We start from the raw sequence: 19,029 nt of genomic DNA on the forward strand, positions 1-19,029 counted from the left end.
TTAAATGGTTGATAAAGAAAATTAAATAACATTTGAAGGGCATTTGTGCCTTTTTCAAATGCCACTTAATGACTGATTAATAGATAGTTAATGATAGATATTAGATTGTCATGTTTTAAAATTTTGAGTACTGAATTATCTCATTTTAAAGTTGGAGGACCAAAGTGGCATTAGGCCCAAAGTACAAATTACTAATCGAAAATTTTCCCTATAAAATATACGGATGCTTTCTTTTTTATATATTTTCGTTTCCTCAATTCAAAATAAGAGAATTATCTAAGACCTCCTTTGACTCTACTAATAATGTCAGAAACCCCTCTGGTAAGAGAGATTCCATCAAATGTCACACAAAAATGCAAAAGTACTACCACACTCATCATTCATATGTGCTATTTTGACATATGTATTTTAATATATCCAAAATACCCTTAAATGATGCATGTTCCACAAATGAACAAAACGGCAGAAACTCAGGGACGTTCCCATTTCAATCCAATTTAATATTTGGATTTTGGCATACCAATGTATAATATTGGTTGTAAAACATCTCTATTTCTGACAAGATGGTATCAAGTGGATTAGGGCCATTTTTGTCATTAAATTTCGTGAGATTAGAAGGAAATGTGACATACGGAATTCTCAGAAAGGGGGATCTTAGAGGTATATAAAAAATGAGGGGAAGTTTTAGGGCCTGTTTTATTCATAGGAATAGGGATATGGATTCAGTTCCAACTGTTTGGTCTGGTATAATCAGAATTTCGTTCCTATTTCTGGTGAAATGGTATTCTTCATTTGAGGGAATGGTTATTTTTTTCTCTCCTTTGAGAATAAAATCCAATTCCAGTTGATTTTAATACTTATTTATATTTTATTCAATTTATTCAGTTAAAAGTCGAACCGAATAAGTCAAATTTATAAATATAAAACCGAAACTGAAATTGAATTATTAAAAAACCAAAAAAAATTGAAACCAAATTTTTTGGTTTCTTTATTAAAACCGAATTTTATTAATATTATACTAATACATATTATATATTATATATATTAATATATTTATGTATATTATAATATATGTATATGTTAATGTATTTTATATATTTTAATATTTTATATAATATAATTATATACATATTATAATATATTATGTTTTACATATTAATAAATAATATGTATATAATAAATTTCAGTTAATTTGATTAACTGAATTTTCAATCCTGAAAGCCAAAACTGAAACCAAAATTTTTTAAAATCGAATTAACCGAACCAAAAAAACCAAAAACCAAATAAACCGAAACCAAAAATTTCGGTTTGGTTTTTCGATTTTAACTGAACAATACTCACCCCTAATGAGAATAGACCATTCCAATTCCAATTTTAAGGGATTTCAATTCTGATTCCATTCCAATTCCACCTGTAAACCAAACATACAATGCTTACACATTTTTGTCAATAAGTCAAGCGAGATTTTAGATATTTTCCCTCAAAATAAGGCAGCTTGTGATGGAGACCACATCTCCTCCCCACAACGTTCCGCCCCACAATGCCCCACAACACATCTCCGCCGTGTATTAGAAACATCTCCCGATGATAATATCAGAACCGAGGAGATACTTTCAATACATGGCAAGAATGTGCTGTCGGGCGCTGTGAGGCGGAAGTGTGAACTCCTTGTGATCTGACGAAGGTCACCTCCACACCCCCCCCCCCTATGTACATTACAGGTTGATCTGAAAATATTGTTATTACTTGCAAAAATTGGTATATCATAAGAGGATGTTACCAATACAAAGTGAGATGCACTGTGAAGTTGGTGTGAGAAATGCTGTATTATAAGGAGCAAATCCTGAATTCAGAGGATCCATCGATATTCTAGCTAGCTGATGGGTGGTCATGGGCGGTGGCAACTAAAGTTGGAAGGATGCTTTCACTAAAGTTATAAGGAGCATACTAAAGTTAAACATCACTTTAGTATGTATTTAGAAGGATGCTTTCACTAAGAGATCTCTTTGGCAAGTGAAATTTGACGTACCAACTTCTATATGTTATTTGAGCAATAAAATTAAAATAAAAGAAAGGAATTTGTCACCTTATGCTTTGACCGGATCTACTACAAACAAAATTCTAAAACGGGTAAGTGATATTCCCAATCAGAAGTAATAAACATATCGTTTGCAATAAATCATATTTGTTATTATCTGCTAAGGGTTAACGTTTAAGTTGGGCGGGCCCGGGTTGGGAATTTGTTTTAAATAGAAAGGGATCCGCCCAGCCGGCTCGATGCAGTGTCAAATATTCAAATCAAGTATCCCACTTGTGGCACCCCTATCACCTGGTTATGTATGGGTTGTTTATACACTCTTCATGAACACTAGGGTCAGTTTTGGAGAAGATAAAACTTAGTGATCAGCAATTTTAGTTGCAGTGTTCATCTCAAAGAAAATGTTATGAGTGAATTCCAAACTTAACTCCTACTCCAAGGACAAAGAGTGCGTGAGGGTTGAGACCTACCCTTTGCCTGCACAGAAAAAGAAATTCCATCTTTCATGTTCAAAGAGCTCTTATTGGGGATTGTTTGGTGATTGTTTGGAAATAAAAACTCCGAATCACATCGATTGGATTTTCTCTCCTTACCCAATGCTAGCATGGGCTGACGTTCAAAGTTACATCGATACAGAGAGAGAGAGAGAGAGAGAGTACAAAATTGCGCACGACAACTTCAGGGACAAGCAAAATTGGCTACATGTATTCAACAAGTTGGTCAGTCTATCTCTATCTGCTGGCAATCTTAAGAAATTAAGCTCAATTCCTCACCTTATGTCGCAAAATAAAACCCGCTTTTGTCGATACGTTTACCTTGTTTCTACACCATTACGTATGGGATTGAACAATTGCTGTATTTATTTAATTTAAATCATCTTTCTAATAATTGTTTCCGTTTTACATATTCTTCTTTTCACTACTTCTTCGTTCTTTACGTTTAAGTGTAATTGTTTAGGTTGAAGTTGACGCTTTACCTCTTATCACTATTGTGAAGGATTACCATTAGTTCCACAACTTGTTGATCAACTATTACGTTCAGCTGATCTGAATTCTAATAGTTATGGATCACTTAGGTTGGATGTAAGCATTTGATCATCCAAGGGTGCCATGCCCCCCCCCCCCCCCCAAAAAAAAAAAAAAAAAAAATCTCCACTGTAATACAGTTTTTCACAAATTTCCTCTCTCCCAATGGGTCCATTCATATTTATCTACTAATTAGATTCTGGTCCCTCTCATAAAAAAATTCTCGGCTCCACCCCTGGTTTGATCAGTGTAGATACAATCTGAATTTCATCTCACAAAATTAGCCCGCACACTGTTCTTACAGCACTTGCAGCCATGCATTTGGGAATATCTCTCTACTTGTATATTTTTATCCATAGGAAAATGTTAACCAAAATGCATGGTTGGAAGTGTTGTGAGTACAGCAGGAGTATGAAATCCCAACTACTAATATTCCAGTGATAAATAACACCTGTCCCTAGTCATGTGATTGGAGATTTAGAGTCTAGACAAGAGGAGTTCAGATCTACTCCTCATAGAGCGCCTTACACCATCCTCATAGCGCATCACAGCTATGCATTAGGAACATCTTCCCATGGATTATAATATTATATACAAGAGATGTTTTCAATGCACATTTGTGATGCACTGTGAGGTTGATGTGAGGCACCCTCTGTGAGGAGCAAATCCATGCCCAAACTTGCACAAAATGTTAAGCCTCTCTCTCTCTCTCTCTCTCTCTCTCATGGTCTTTGGCATACCAATGTATCAGTCATCCATCATAGGATATGTATTACATGACAAAATGTTGAACCTTGGTTACTACAACTTTCCCTTTCCGTCCCCTAGCATTCTCTTTTGTCCCCCAGTGGTGTAGGTGAGAATAAAAACAAGGAGAATACATATCCTATTGATGAGTTGAATCGAATTTATCATTTAATTTGACTCATTGGCATCTTTACATGAGATTTAAGGTTTTTAAAACCGGACCGGACAGGAAATCATTCTAGGGACCGGTTCTCTAGTTGAATAATCCAACCGTCTAATCTGAATGGACAGTCTGTTTAACAAAAAAATTAAAAATAAAAATAAAAAATGACTAAAAATCATTGTCCAGATCGACAGTTTGACCATCTAGATCAGCGGTTCATTGATCAAATCAATGGTTTAATTTTGGCCAAAAAGCGATTTTGAGATAAAATGGACTGATTCCCGGTTTTTTTAGTCTGATTTTGAAAACACTTATGAGATTAACCACTTTACTAGGATTATGATTTGAATTGTGGTCAGAACAACTAAACATAACTCAAAAATATAATATTTGAATTGACTTGGCCCAATTAAAAATGTCATAAGTTTCTTTCTAGATCCACTTTAATTTTGCGTAACTAGGTCTATGCATTGCAATGTGTTCCAACTAATTTTAATTCAAAATTTTTATTAGGCAATTCCATTAATTAGTTATCTTAATTCTTAAATATTAAAAGATAAATCGGATGGTTCCACCACCAGACAAGTGATTCATGTGATGTAATTTGCTTTTTTTCATTAGGTTAATATATCAGTTTTTTTTAACAAGAAATGGCTAATTCATTGCATCCAATCATCTATAAATACAAAAATGTTGGGAACAATTGATCAAGTGTGGTTGATCTAACTAAATTACAAGAGTATTTTGAATTTGAATACACTACCCTATTGCTTGTACGAGGAGGGTTGTAGAAGACTATCGATTGTTGAAATATTAGCAGAAAATTCCTGTAGTCAGCAATGATTTTGTTTAATCGCCAAGGGACCTAAAATCTGGAATCCAATAGAAATCCGATTTTTCTACTTCCTTATGTATTTATTTCCTAAATTTTAAAGGTTGCGTAAAAGAATATATTATGTTTTAGAAAAGTTTACGTTTACGGTCAATCAACAATTTTTTTCCAGTATCATATATTTATGAATGTATACATTTATGAATGCATTTGCATATATATAAAATCAAGTTGGATTTGAATTGGGTCAGGTTGGGATTGGACTAACCTACAGTCAGCCATGGTTGTGTTTAAATGCCAAGGGACCTCAACTGGAACCCAATAGAAATCCGAGCTTTCTTTTGTTAAATGTATTTATTTCCTAAATTTTAATGTTTTATAAAAAAAAAATTGTTTCAAACTTAGAAGTTTGATGTCCAAAAAGAGGTGACCAATTAGGTGGTGTTAATCAAAATTTATAAGGTGCTTTGATTGGTCAAATCTTTCCTCTATTATAATATGTATGTATACATTTATGAATGCATGATTGCATATGTATACATGTATGCATGAACACTGCATACACATATCCATAAATACTTATATGCATGCAAATCAATTCAGGTTGGTGAAAGCTTCAACCCTAACCCAACCAAAAATGAACTTTAGTCCATTCCAACACAACCCAATCCTAACTTCACAGGCTGGGTTCAGGTTTGGGATTGGGTTAACATAGCACAAGTTGCAGCCTCTAAATCCAGGAGTGAGTGGCAAAGATGATTGTCGATGGTGGGGAGATGTTCCCACATTCATACCCACAACACATGGGGAGATGTTTCCAATAGTGATAGTGTCTTGTGGGTACAGATAAGGAAACAGTTTGTGGGTAAGAGATTTGAGGTCAAATGGTACATCTATAATGCCCGAAAGACATGATATATACTAGTAAAAACAATTGGGGTAGGGCTGCAAACAATGCACGCTTGTTTGATCCAGTGGTAGTCAAGGCAATCCAAATTTGATCAGTTTATAATTGAACCCAAGTTCCATCCCTGTCTGTTCTAATATGAACCAATTCTATTCCATTCAAATGTGTGTATACTTAAATATCATATAAATTTACATCGTAGTAATTATTAGTAAAATAGTCATAAATTCAAGTTTTAAATAAGTTATTTTCAAATTCTACAGGTAAGATTGGAGGACTTGAACCAAGATATATAAAGGAATCAAATTTTGATCTTCTTATATCTAATTCAATCCAATCCCCGTGCAGCTTTTAATTGGAATATTTAGGGAGATCACCTGGTTATTAACTTCCAAAAACCCCTTTAATAAAATGCCTGTTGGGGTAGTGAAGATCAATTTTAATGGTGCCTTGTCTCACTCACATGGGGGAATTGATGTGGTAATTAAAGATTACACTGGTAATTTTTGTTTTGGGAGAGTTGTGAAAGTTGAACGAGCTACTCCTGAGGAAATAGAAGCACAAGCTGCTCTTTCTGCTTAGATTGGCGATTGATTTGGGTGCTGCTTCTGTAATTCTTGAAGGGGGGATTCCAAGATTATTTTCAATTGTCTGTCGGAGATGCACTTCTCTCCTCCTTGGTGCATCAAAAATCTGATCACGAATTGCAGACTAACATTGGCCAGAATCCCTCAATGCTCAGTAAGTTTGGATGTGATCGCATTTCATTAATATTGCATGCAAGAGTTGGGATCACGTACCAACGTTCCAACATTGCATGTATTGAATATTTTTTGGCAGGTGATCCAGACTCTGCATGAGACCTGACCATATGGCAGGAATTCAAAACATTTTCTACGAAGGCTCAGTTTAAAACCAGTACTAATGCAAATATATACAATATAAATACATACAAAATAATACAAAATATAAGGTTTTTCAGCCGATGTGCAGCCGACGGAATGCCATTTCTGCGATCTGGAATTATTTAATGGCCATTCATTATCTAACAAACTAAAACTATCAAACTAAGAACTATTATCGGGCGTAGTGATTGAATCGTGGGTCCAACAAAGGACCTTATTTAAACCCCCCAAAGCACTTTTCTTGTTTGTAGGATCCCCTCTCAGATTAGTCCCCTAAAATAAAAAGGAGAGGCAAAAGGTTGAAGACAAACAGTTATGTTCCCATCTTCTTCTTCTGCCTTCTCCTTCATATTTTCCCTACAGCTAAATCCCAGAAACCGCTCGCACCTGCTTTGTACGCTTTCGGAGACTCTTCTGGATGCTGGCAACAACAATTATCTGCCTACTTCTGCCAAAGCCAATTTTCTACCCTATGGTATTAACTTCCCTAATGGACCCACTGGCCGATTCACCAATGGCAAAACCTCTGCAGATATCTTAGGTGAGATTATTATTCTTATTCTTATTAATTATTTAATTAAGAAACCCAAATTAAGTTGCACATAAGATTATGACTGTGGACTGAAGGAGAAAAGCTTTATAAGTAATACTCCAATTAGTTGAGAAGCATTATTCAATGTTAGGGATGGCTCAGATCCACCCCAAATAAAGCCAAAACTCGTTGGTTGATCTATAAGACACTAATGTTTAATCACTTTGATTGTCTTGTACATGTTTTTAATTCCTTTCAGCTGAATACCTTGGGCTACCATTTCCCCCTGCATATCTGAGTCTTTCGGAAGATCAAAAGATGGCAACCAAAACTGGTATGAATTATGCATCTGGGTCATCTGGCATCCTTGCCGGTACGGGAAAGATTATGGTAACAACTCTAACTATACTCGCGATCGATTAGTTAATTTGTACTAGTACTAATATAATAATCTGGAATTTCATTTCCATTTGAAGGGTGGAAAAGTTGTTAAGTGAAGCTCAAAGCTAGACATTTCTTGTGCATTAATTAATTGCAGGGGGATAACTTGGAGTTGGATAAACAGATGGAGCTTTTCCAGGATACCGTGAAGAATTACTTGCCAAAGCAATTCAGTAACGTGCAACAGCTTTCCCAATACTTGTCCAAGTCTATTTTCATGATCAGTGCAGGCAGCAATGACTTTATTCTCAATTTTTCTTCTCAATATACACGCAATGGTAGCTCAGTACCAAAAGTTACTCCCGAAGCCTTTTCTGACAAACTCAAAGTTACACTCTCAGAACATTTGCAGGCAGGCCAAGAATTAAAATAATCTAGCTCACTCGATCTTGATTCGTCACATATTGATCATAACTGATCACATTAATTTGTAATTACTTGCCGATTTGGGTTTTTCTTTTCTCTTTGCAGAGACTATACGAATTGGGGGCTAGGAAGTTTATAATAAGCGAGGTCGGCCCCCTCGGATGCATCCCGGCGGTGATCAAAACCGTGAAACCTATAGGTTCATCGGGTTCGTGTACTGAAGAGATAAATGAGTGGGCCAACATTTTCAACCAGAGGGTCGGTGCATTGGTAAAAGAGTTGAGTGACAATCTGCCTGGGTCGATGTTCGTTAACATGAGAGTGAACTCATTAGCACTCAATATACATGACAAGCCGGCAGTATACGGGATTAGAGAAATAAGTGAGCCATGTTGTGCAGGGGCACTCAACGGAATTCTGCTCTGCCCTCCCTTGTCACCGGCGTGCCTCCTCCCGCAAACGCACTACTTCGATCCAGTCCACCCAAGTCAGACCGTGAACACCGTAATCATCAGACAATGCTTCAATGGTTCAACCATATGTCTTCCGAACGTTCAACAGCTGTTGCAAGCCTAACCTGTGCGTGGGAATAAATAAGTGGGGACTAATTTGAGTTGGGGGCTCCTACCATTATCTACTTATCCCCACTTTTTATTGAAATGGCATTTTCGATTGTCAAAGGCTCTTTAATTTACTCCTCCCAAGCTCACTGCATCACCGATCCATATTACATCCATTTTTGGTTTTCGCTGGTTTAAAAAAGGAAGCTTATATCATCGTTTGTGATCATTTGGTAAGGCAAAAGTTGGTGTCTAAGGATACGGGATTCTTAATAATTAGTGTGGCCCTACTGTAATGCCCAAACTAGCCGTCTTCCCTGCATTAGGATCATCAATTTCCACAATTCAGGAGATACGTATACCTTAGGCAAATGCTTGTATTTGAAAATAATATGCTATGAGAATGACTTGTGACCGCACAACCCCCCCCCCCCCTCACTTATCATGAAATGAGAGGTTTTTCTCAAAAATGGCAATTTGACCCATTCCCTGACCCACCATTGATCGGGTTCAGGGTGGGTTTCGGAGTAACCTGAAACTCTTATGGATTGGGGATGGGGCAGGGGTGTTATTTGTCCATCCCAACCTTGTCTCCAAACCCCACCCTGAATAATAAAGTTTTAGGTAGGTTTTAAAATAATAGATTCACAAGTAAGAATGACCATGATGGGGTGAATTGAAATCAATCCCCACAAGGGGGTGCCCCACAACGTCGCACAGCTCATCATTTCTGTCACTTATCATCGGGAGATGTTTTTAATACATAGCAGAGCGGGGATATGCCGTGCGACGTTGTGGGGCGCCCCCAGAGAGGGAGCCAAGTATATAGTGGTGGGGGTTCCTTGGCCCCCCCAAACTTTTTGTTAAACTAATATTTATATAGTTATTAAGTAGAGAAAAGGTCAAAAATATAATAAAGTGGGTTCTTAGGATCACTCTCTAATGCTCCTCCAACTCCCAAAATTAAAATTTTTTGTTCATTTTTTCTTAAAAGAAATCACCCAAACCTTCTCACCCCTTTTCCTTACACACCCTACCTCTTATACTCATCTTATTTTCTTGTTTAACTTGGCCCCTCCAAGAGAAAATTCCCCGCTTTCACCATTGGGTGGGAGAATTGTTGGTTGTTTCTGGAACAATATTATTGATGGTTCTCAATGGGTAAAATAGGGATTAGGAAATCCTTGCTATTAACAACCATTAAAGGTTCATTATCAAAGGGCATGTTTATGTTATGTGGGCTTGATTAGAATGCATATCTTCAAATAGTTTTCTTAAGGCATATATATATATATAGCAAGACGGTCCATGTCACCATCCCTCTCCTTTCTCTAAACCCCCTTTTCTTATTTTCCTTTTTTTTTAATTTCACATAATTACCCATTAAATCTCTAATTCCTATATATCTCCTAAATTATCTCTAACTCCTATTTATCTCTTAAGTTATTTCTATTTTAGTATAGAGATTCTCTCATAAACTATCTCTAATTCCTATTTATCCTCTCCTGCGTTTTTTTTCAACATCTATCTAAAGAAATTATCAATTAAATGTTTTCAAAATTATTTAAATATTATAATGAAATTATATACTAACATTAACATATTTATTCAGAACACAAAAATATATTATAATAGATTTAATAATATTCATATTATTAATAGTTCTATATTTTTACAAAATTCATCATGAAATTATGTAGTATCAATATAAATTATAATTTTACGAATTATTCAATTTAAATGTTATTCAAATAATAAATATTTAACATTCAAAAATAAAACATTATTTAAACATTTAAATATCTAAATATCTTAAATAAAATAAAATTAAAAATACCTAAATAATTATATAACAAAATATTTAATAGTACTTAATAACATTAAAATAAATAAAATTCAAATAATGAAAATTTTTAAATATTTTACATATTATTTAAATAATGAAATATTTAGCATGACTAAATTTTAAATAGTTAAAATAACAAAATTATGTAATAAATTTAAAAACTTTCTTAAAAGTATAAAAATGAATATAAAAGATTACATAATATTCATATTAATAATAATTTAAAATTTTACAAAATTAATAAAGAATTATGTAATAATACTACTAAATAAAATTTTATGGATTATTAAATTCAATAATTAATTAATATTTTAAAAATATAAATAACAATATTATTTAAATAACTAAATAATATTGTAAATAACTAATTCAACTTATATCAATTAATAATTATAGAAAATAGCTTTCAAGAAATTAATATTTATTAGTAATAATTTCACAATAATATTGTATATTCATTATATATATACACTATAATATTAATTGTACTTTTAGGAATTATTTATTGTATTTTTTGATAAATATGTTTTCAATAATTATTAGAGATTAAATAACTATTATTTAACTTTTGAAATTTAATTCATTATATTTATTATATTTTATTATAAATTTAATTTTAGTAATTATGTATTTATTATAATTTAATAATTTATTGATTAATATTTATTAGAGATTAAACTATTATTTAAGATTATACTATTTATTGACTAATTTAATATATTTTCAATTTTTATTATATTTTCATTATAAATAATTATGTATTTTTTGTATAAATTTTCAATAATTATTGAATATTAAACTATTGTCATTTATTAGATATTAGACTATTAATTTAGATGAAATTAGGAGTGTTCAAAGATTGGTTCAATTCGGTTGCAGACTACTTCACCAACCAATTTGACTTGGTCGGGTTGTGAGTTTGTCACCCAAAAACCGATTGACCGTTAGTGAAAACCCACCAACTCGTGTTGTATCAGTTTGGGTCTATTTTTGGTTTAGTTTGTTTCTTCAAAAGATTTAAATTTAAAAATTAAATTTAAACTTACAATAGAATTATTAAAAATTTAAATTTATATATAAAATACTTTAGATTAAGAAATATGAGAATTTTCTCTCTTACCTATATTAAAAATTATATTTAAAATATAAAATGTTAATATATATCTATGGTCGGGTCAATTCAATTTTGATCGATTTACAAATGACCAAACCAAAACTGACCTAACTTGGTCAGATTGGAAAGTTGCTAAACGAAAGTTGATCAGAAATACTAGAAAATCGACTAACTCATGTCGAGTTTGATCCAATTAATTATTAAAATGTTAAAATAAAAACAATTATATACTCTTATGTATTTCTATTGTTTAGCTTTCGCTTAACAAAACCTGTATATTGCACAGGTCCCTACTAGTATATATATGAAAAATTTATGATGCCAAAAAGACTTTCCAAAAGACTTTGACCATCAAAACCCTTGTGAATTTTGATGAAATTCCACAATCTGTAACAATTTTTATTATGCCCTTCATTGGTTATAAACATTTGGGGTTTTTATGATTCAGTCCACCCCTAGGTGGAGCTAGGATTTCCTAGGGGTGGACTGAATCCTGCCTGTGGATTGATCATTGATGCTAAATTCAAGGATAGGATATAGTTTTTTGGGGGATTTCTGAGGGGAATTGCAGTCCAAAAATCCCTAAATTTTTCTGATACCGTGTTTTTCCAATATTATAATCAAACCCTATTACATATACCTTAAAACATGATATAAATACCGCCGCAAAGATACCAGTCTCAATGATCTGGAACAAATTCATACACACCCGGCCGAACTATCTATGTGGGTTGAACACATTCAGTGCTCACTCTGAGCCCCATCTGGGACGCAGCTACTTGATCAGCCGGGGGTGTACGTTTTTGTCTCCAGCTAATTCGCTCCGTAAAGATACCTATACTATAACCTCGTCAACCAGAGCTACCGTGCATTGCCCATTTCCTCTTTTAGAAGCATCAATCAAAATTTATCTTGATTGATTGAGTATTTGAGTTATCAAGTGGACTTATCCACTTAACCATGATGGTTCTCGGGCTCGGATTTTTTTGTAATGTTGGGTTGGGTAGTAGAGATGGCTGTAGGCTGTTGTTTCGGACAGACCCGGGCTACGCCGAAGCCGAACTCAATGGTTCCAAGCTCCATTACTTCCGAGAAGCGGATCAGTCTGGCACGAGCATCAAGGTGTAGTAACTCTGAGTAGAGACTACTCTGCGCAGCATTTAGTGAGGACTTCATTACTGTAATTTTTCACTTTTCTCGAGTCAAAATCGAAATACGTTGAATCCTTTCTCTCTGACTTTGTGCTGACATACTTTTGTTAAGTTTGTTCATGATTTTTCTAATGAATATAATTAAAGTTTAACTGGAAAAGAAATTCTTTCTCAATTTTTTGTTTAACTAGAAAACAAAACTGAATATGGCTGATAATCGTACGTAAGTGTTGTTAGATGATCTGCGTCTGCGACACTGCAGGCAGAGACGACTCAGTGCTCTTCACTTTTAAACTCTAGGAAATCTAAACCTGTACATATTTATTTGCTCGACGACCAGGAAGGAGCTCCCACTCCTGTCAAGTAATTTACCTGCTGGAGCAAGGATGAGGATTTGTTCTCTCGTCGTCCCAGCTGGTTTCAGTATTTTCTTTCTTCTTTTTCCGATAGCCAGAGCCGAAACATCTCTCCCACCGGCGTTGTACGTGTTTGGAGACTCTCTGGTGGACAGTGGCAATAACAATCTACTACCCACGATAGCCAAAGCGGATTTCCTGCCGTATGGGAAAGACTTCCCCGGCGGTGTCACGGGGAGATTCACCGATGGCAAAACAGTTGCAGATTTCGTAGGTAAGCTGGAAATTCCACCTCAAATATTGAAAACCAGAGTGCTTTCTTTTTCTTTTACTATAATTACTTTAATTCCATAAATGCCGCTTAATTCTTCTTCCCCAGCTGAACTACTTGGGCTACCATACGCTCCTCCATACTTATCCTTGTTGAAACATAATATATTAACCGGCTGGAATTACGCATCTGGATCATGCGGCATTCTCCCAGAGACTGGAGCCCAATTTGTAAGGAATCATGTTTATCTCCGTCTCCGGTTCTACACAGCTGTTAGCTCTTTCTTATCATGTTTTTCCGGCGATGGTTCGGAGTAATTAATTTCTTATAATTAATGAATTAAGTCATTAACGAATGGCCGGGGGTGTGTGCACTGTGCAGGGCAAATGCCTGAATTTGGATAACCAGATCGATTTGTTTCAAAAGACTATCAGGAAAGATTTGAAGAGACAATTCAACAGTTTAAATGAACTTTCAGACTACCTGGCCAAGTCCATATTTCTGGTCTCCATTGGAAGCAATGACTACATCATCAACTACCTTGAGCATGATCTTTGTAATATTAGTAGAATCTACTCCCCTCAGGCATTTGCTCAGCACCTCACCGACAGACTTTCTGGGTGTTTTAAGGTAAACTTTCATCCACTCTCTAGCTAGTACTTAATTATATATTATTCACCTCTAGTAAATTCAACGGCTGCAATTTGCCTATAGTAGACCAAGTCCACGTCACCCATATCCATGGTTAATTACTTAAGATTAATTAGTAACCTAGGCTACTGGCATGGCCATAGCTAATTAAAATGAACATTTCTTTCATCTGCTTCCAGTAATTAATTAACAGTCAGTAGCTCTAACTTCTATATAAGCCCTCCAGTCCTATTTCCAATTTTCCATGGTAAATAATTGGCCAAGGTAGACATGCAATTCTCAGTTTTTAAGTTCTTGGGCACATTTTAATGTATATAGTATAAAAATATATAAATAATCAAATACAAATATATATATAGTACAAAAAAAAGTAATTAATGCGGAATATATATATATATAAATAATCAGCTAAAAAAAGTGTTCTAATCCAGTCAAGCAGCAGAGAGATTTAATTTCCTGCATGACCCCACCTATTTCTACCATGTACAAGGACTGCCTGCAGTGGGTATGGTGGCCAATCCTAACCATCCATAAGATGAAGGGACCCACACTGAGTTGGCTACATGTTCAATTCAACAGTTCACATGAACAATATATCTCACCCCTGTATTGGTAACTTGACAATTAATATTAAGTTATTAATTCTTCAAAGTTTTGACTTTGAATAAGGGATTTACTCCCACTATATTAAACCAAAATTTACGCATAGAAGAGATCATTAAACCAAAACTTTTTCTTTGAATGAGCCCCGTAAGAGGAGGGGGAGTGGGAGAAATTAATCAGGACTCCTTCTGAGCTACAAATTAGTTCACAACATCTAAGATTTCTATCTTCGAATCTTTTTCTCCGTATTTGTGGGCCTTGAGAAGGGTATATTTTTTAGGGGATGAACGATGAGTTAGTAGTTAAGTAAACAATGACTATGCGACTCTTATTTTCTGCCCCCCATACACATGGTGAAACCCATAAAAAGCCAAACCATGATTATTAAACAAACAAATTTGTCACATCTTTCTATGAACCTCACCTTTTTCTGCTTGAACGGATTGAGGAAAAAAAACAATAATTGTACGAAGTCCTTGTTCAGTAGCATTTCTCTTTCTTTGGTAGCTGACAAAAAAAATATATCCGATTCCCATTTACAAATTGGTAGTCCTTAAAATCTGCATTAATATGTTTTCATTATAAACAAGGAATGAGAATAATGTTCAAGATTTTAGCTTGAAAATTTACCTTAGCTAAGCAGAAAATAACTGAATCGGACCTAGCAATTGGTGTCCTTAGCACCATATGACAAAAGGTAGAAAGTCCCACAGAGATAACACTAGTCCCTTTAATGGGTTTGAGAAACCTTGTTTTCAAAATTCTAAAAATCAGAAAAAAAAAAAAAAAACCACCATAACCGGACAGATTTTTCAAACCCAAAAGGGTTTGATCTACTTGACCGGCTCTGATATATTTATTGAAATAATTAACTAATGATTAAGAAATTTAATAGAAAATGAGTTTTAATAATTTGTTATATTGTAAAGTCCCACATAGATACCGCAACTAGTCCCTTTATGTACTTTTATTTTAAAACCTCACTGATATTTGTATATATGTAGGATGAAGTATAGTAAACGTTTTCACTTAGGCTCCATTCAGTTTTTCATAAATTATTCTTATTCAGGTAAAATACACTTGCTTAATCACCGAGTAAGTGCATTTATCCATATTCTTTTATTTTTTAGATGAATAAGATAATGATCATTTTAGTCATAAAAATGAACATTAAAAGGGGCATTTTGTTCCACCCAAGTGTTCATAACTTTTTCTCATGTAAAAAAGTTATTTATCTATTGGATAAGTGATATCCAAGAAAATAAATTTTTCATGATCCCCAGATAAATCTGAAAAAAGAACATGAATTTCTTAGTCTGTAAGAACCAAAATTCTATTGACTAACTTTCCCCAGTGCCCCCTTGATGTTAATTTTAGTATCATCAGGGTTATGGACTAAATTAGCTAAACCAATGGTTGGACCAATAACGAACCCATGTCCAAATGTCTTTTATTGGTCAATGAAGAAGAGTCTTAATACTTCCCTTCAAAGAACATCGTCATCATTAGGGCTGTTCATAACAAGACCCAAACCAACCAATCCGGTCCAATCCAACCCGAGTTGGCTGATTTTTCCTCATCACCAATCAGTTTTGGGTTACAAAAAAATATAAATCAATGGTTTGGTTTGGTTCGGTTTTGGTTTTCACACGTGAAAACTGAAACGAATCGACCCGAACTGACTTATATATATATATATAGCTTTATTTCAGAAATATACATATTATATATAAAATTTTTGATATATAAAGTATCAGTTTTAATCCATCAAATCATTTTTAATTTCCAGGCATCCAGCCTTTGCTTTCTTAGACTTTAATCATTTACCGTTCACATTGAGTGAATCATTCACAAAACCGATCCAAACCAGCCCAAACCTATTCAAACTGACTATATCGGTTTTACTTAGTACTAGACCGACTTCGATTTCATTTCTAGATAAATCGACCAAGTCGGGTCGGTTGAAAAAACACCAATAAACCAACCCAACCTAACCCATGAACAGCCCTATTCGTCATCATCATCATCATCATCAAAACAAGAATAATCATAATCTTTTGTTTGCTTTTAATATCTTGGCCTATGAATGGATAAATATGGCACAGAGGCTATACGAATCGGGGGCCAGAAGGATTGTGATGTTCGAAATTGGGCCGATCGGGTGCATGCCAATATTTACAAGAAAACTAAAGCCCAGGGGACCCTGCGTTGAAGAATTCAACCAGTTGGTATCATACTTCAATAGCGAGCTTTCTGAAATGCTAAAGGGATTGACAACTTCTCTCCAAGGCGCCACCTTTGTATTGGCACAAATCAACAAGCTTGCATACGATGCAATCACAAATTCTTCGAAATATGGTAAAATTCAGACATATTCCACCACTACTACTACTACTTCTTCTTCTTCTAAGATTTTAGATCAAATATTTTTAACCCTACTTCAACATACAATCTAAGAAAATAAGTTGAGTTAATGAATCCATAACTAATGCATTAATTTTCTTCAGGGCTAACAGATGGAACGAACCCATGTTGCATTGCGGGGATTGATGGAACTTGGCCATGCATACCGAGCTTATCGTCGTGTCCTAATCCAGACCAGCACTTCTTCTGGGATGCTTTTCACCCCACTCAAGCTGCATATTCACTCATCTCCACCCGTTGCTTTGAACATCCTTCCCCCTGCTTTCAGCCAATATTCAACAGCTTGTGCAAGTTTAAGAAACACAAAGTAATGGATTAATCTTCTTAGCAAAATTAACCCCAATAAAAATTTATATATTACATTGTCTTTGTCTTGTTCCCTCTTTTCTAGTCAATACTAATATTCTGTAGGGTAGGGGTGTTCAAATTTGGTTGATAAATCGAAAATCTAATCAAATCAAATTGAATAAGTTAGTTCAGTTCGGTTAATTTGGATATCGGTTTGATTTGGTTTTTTTTCTTTAAAAATTTGGTTTTTGGTTTCAATTCAGTTTGGTTGATCTTTTCAATTGACCCAACCAAAAACTGAATTAGTGATTGTATTTAATTAAATATATTAAATATATAATACTCTATTCAATACTTTATACTTAATTAATAATTATTATCTTTTTCAATGGGTAATGATGAATTCTCAATTCCCCATTGTGCTTTGGGAGGTTGGGCCTATTCTAGCTTTTAATTAATATATAATAGTTAATTAAATAGCTTAGAGACTCTAAGCAACTAGAGTATTAAAGTCTAGATTAATTATTAATTATTCATTAATTGTTTGTGAAAAATGAGTGTAGTTGCTTTAATAATTAATCATTCAATTGTTCATTAAATTATTGTAGTTGCATTAATTGTTCATTAAAACCTAGACTAAAGATTAATAGGTAGTTGTTTATTAATCATTAATCGAACCAAACCGAATTCAGTTAGGACTGATTCGGTTTTAAATTGTAGTCTGGTTCGGTTTGATTCGGAGAGATGGTCAAACCGAATAGTTGGTTAGGTTTTTAGTTTTAACCGAATCGAGCCAAATCGACCGATGATACACCCCTGCATCCAACTATGTATATGGCAATTATAATTTAGGTGGTGGCGGAGCCATGCATTTTCTTTTGGAGGGGCAAAGTTAAACTAGAAAAATGAAATAGGGAGTAGAAGAGTAGAAGAGATACGGTTTCAAGATAAAAGAGAATGAAGGTTTGGGTCAATTTGATGTAGTACGGGATTTGGACCAAATGAGTAAACATTTATAAAGTTGGTTTTTGAATGCCCATCTTAGTACATATAGGGGAAGGATGATGCATACAAGAGAAAGCCAATAAGTTCTATGCAAGTTGGTACTATTCCAAGACACATAAGAAGTTGGGATGGTATTACTGACCCAACCGAGTAATCAATTACCAAGTTAGCGGCTTAGCGCCAATACAGAATTTCTTAGTTCGAAATTACCAAGCTAGCGCCAGCATGAAATTTCTATCCTAGTTCAAAATTTACCAAGTCAGCATCAACACAGAACTTCTATCTTAATTCAAAATTACCAAGTTAGCATTAGATCATGATTTCCAAATTTTTGTTCAATTAGGACTTTCTTTTTGAGGAGTTTTAGTACAATTCTATTATGGAGTATTTTCATAGATTAGGAAACTTTCTTGTATAATCCATAAGGGTGTAAATCTATATAAAGAGTAGATAAGGAAAAGCTAAATGATAGTTTTTTATATTGATTTTCTCATAATTATTCAGTGAAGAGTTCTTCTTCCTGTTTATTCGGCTTTTAATATTTTCTTTGAAGCTTCTCTTAATGTGGTTTGTTTCCATATTGTGCCATTTATTACAGATTTTTTAAAGAAAAAATAAACAAAAGTTTTTTTTTTTAAGTTGGAGGAGCATTATAGAGTGATCCTTAGCATTTCAGTTCACGGTTTTTTTTTGGGGGGAGGGGAGGGAGGACCCAACTTACTACATTTTTTACCCAAATTCCACTTACTAGCTATATAAATGATAATTTTAACAATGGGCTAAGGACCCCCACTAGTATACTTG

The 19,029-nt window shown here is 34.2% G+C and overlaps 1 protein-coding gene and 1 pseudogene across 2 annotated transcripts; both read left to right on the top strand.

Moving 5' to 3' along the window:
- The first annotated feature begins 6,123 nt into the window (after positions 1-6,123).
- Positions 6,124-8,636, top strand: LOC148854588 (GDSL esterase/lipase 7-like; annotated as a pseudogene). The gene is made up of 5 exons (XR_016112975.1): positions 6,124-6,192; positions 6,887-7,158; positions 7,409-7,539; positions 7,688-7,942; positions 8,062-8,636. The product of XR_016112975.1 is annotated as a GDSL esterase/lipase 7-like (transcript).
- Positions 8,637-12,414: 3,778 nt separating this feature from the next.
- Positions 12,415-17,299, top strand: LOC148854589 (GDSL esterase/lipase 7-like). The gene is made up of 6 exons (XM_088982542.1): positions 12,415-12,598; positions 12,968-13,257; positions 13,363-13,484; positions 13,636-13,884; positions 16,614-16,866; positions 17,016-17,299. Exons 1-6 carry the CDS (start codon positions 12,468-12,470, stop codon positions 17,249-17,251), a joined length of 1,281 nt encoding a protein of 426 aa, XP_088838668.1. The 5' UTR covers positions 12,415-12,467; the 3' UTR covers positions 17,252-17,299.
- Positions 17,300-19,029: the final 1,730 nt, after the last annotated feature.

This window comes from Nelumbo lutea, chromosome 4 (genome assembly GCF_056320005.1).
Source record: "Nelumbo lutea isolate HS-2025 chromosome 4, American lotus-T2T, whole genome shotgun sequence".
NCBI classification, from domain to species: Eukaryota; Viridiplantae; Streptophyta; class Magnoliopsida; order Proteales; family Nelumbonaceae; genus Nelumbo; species Nelumbo lutea.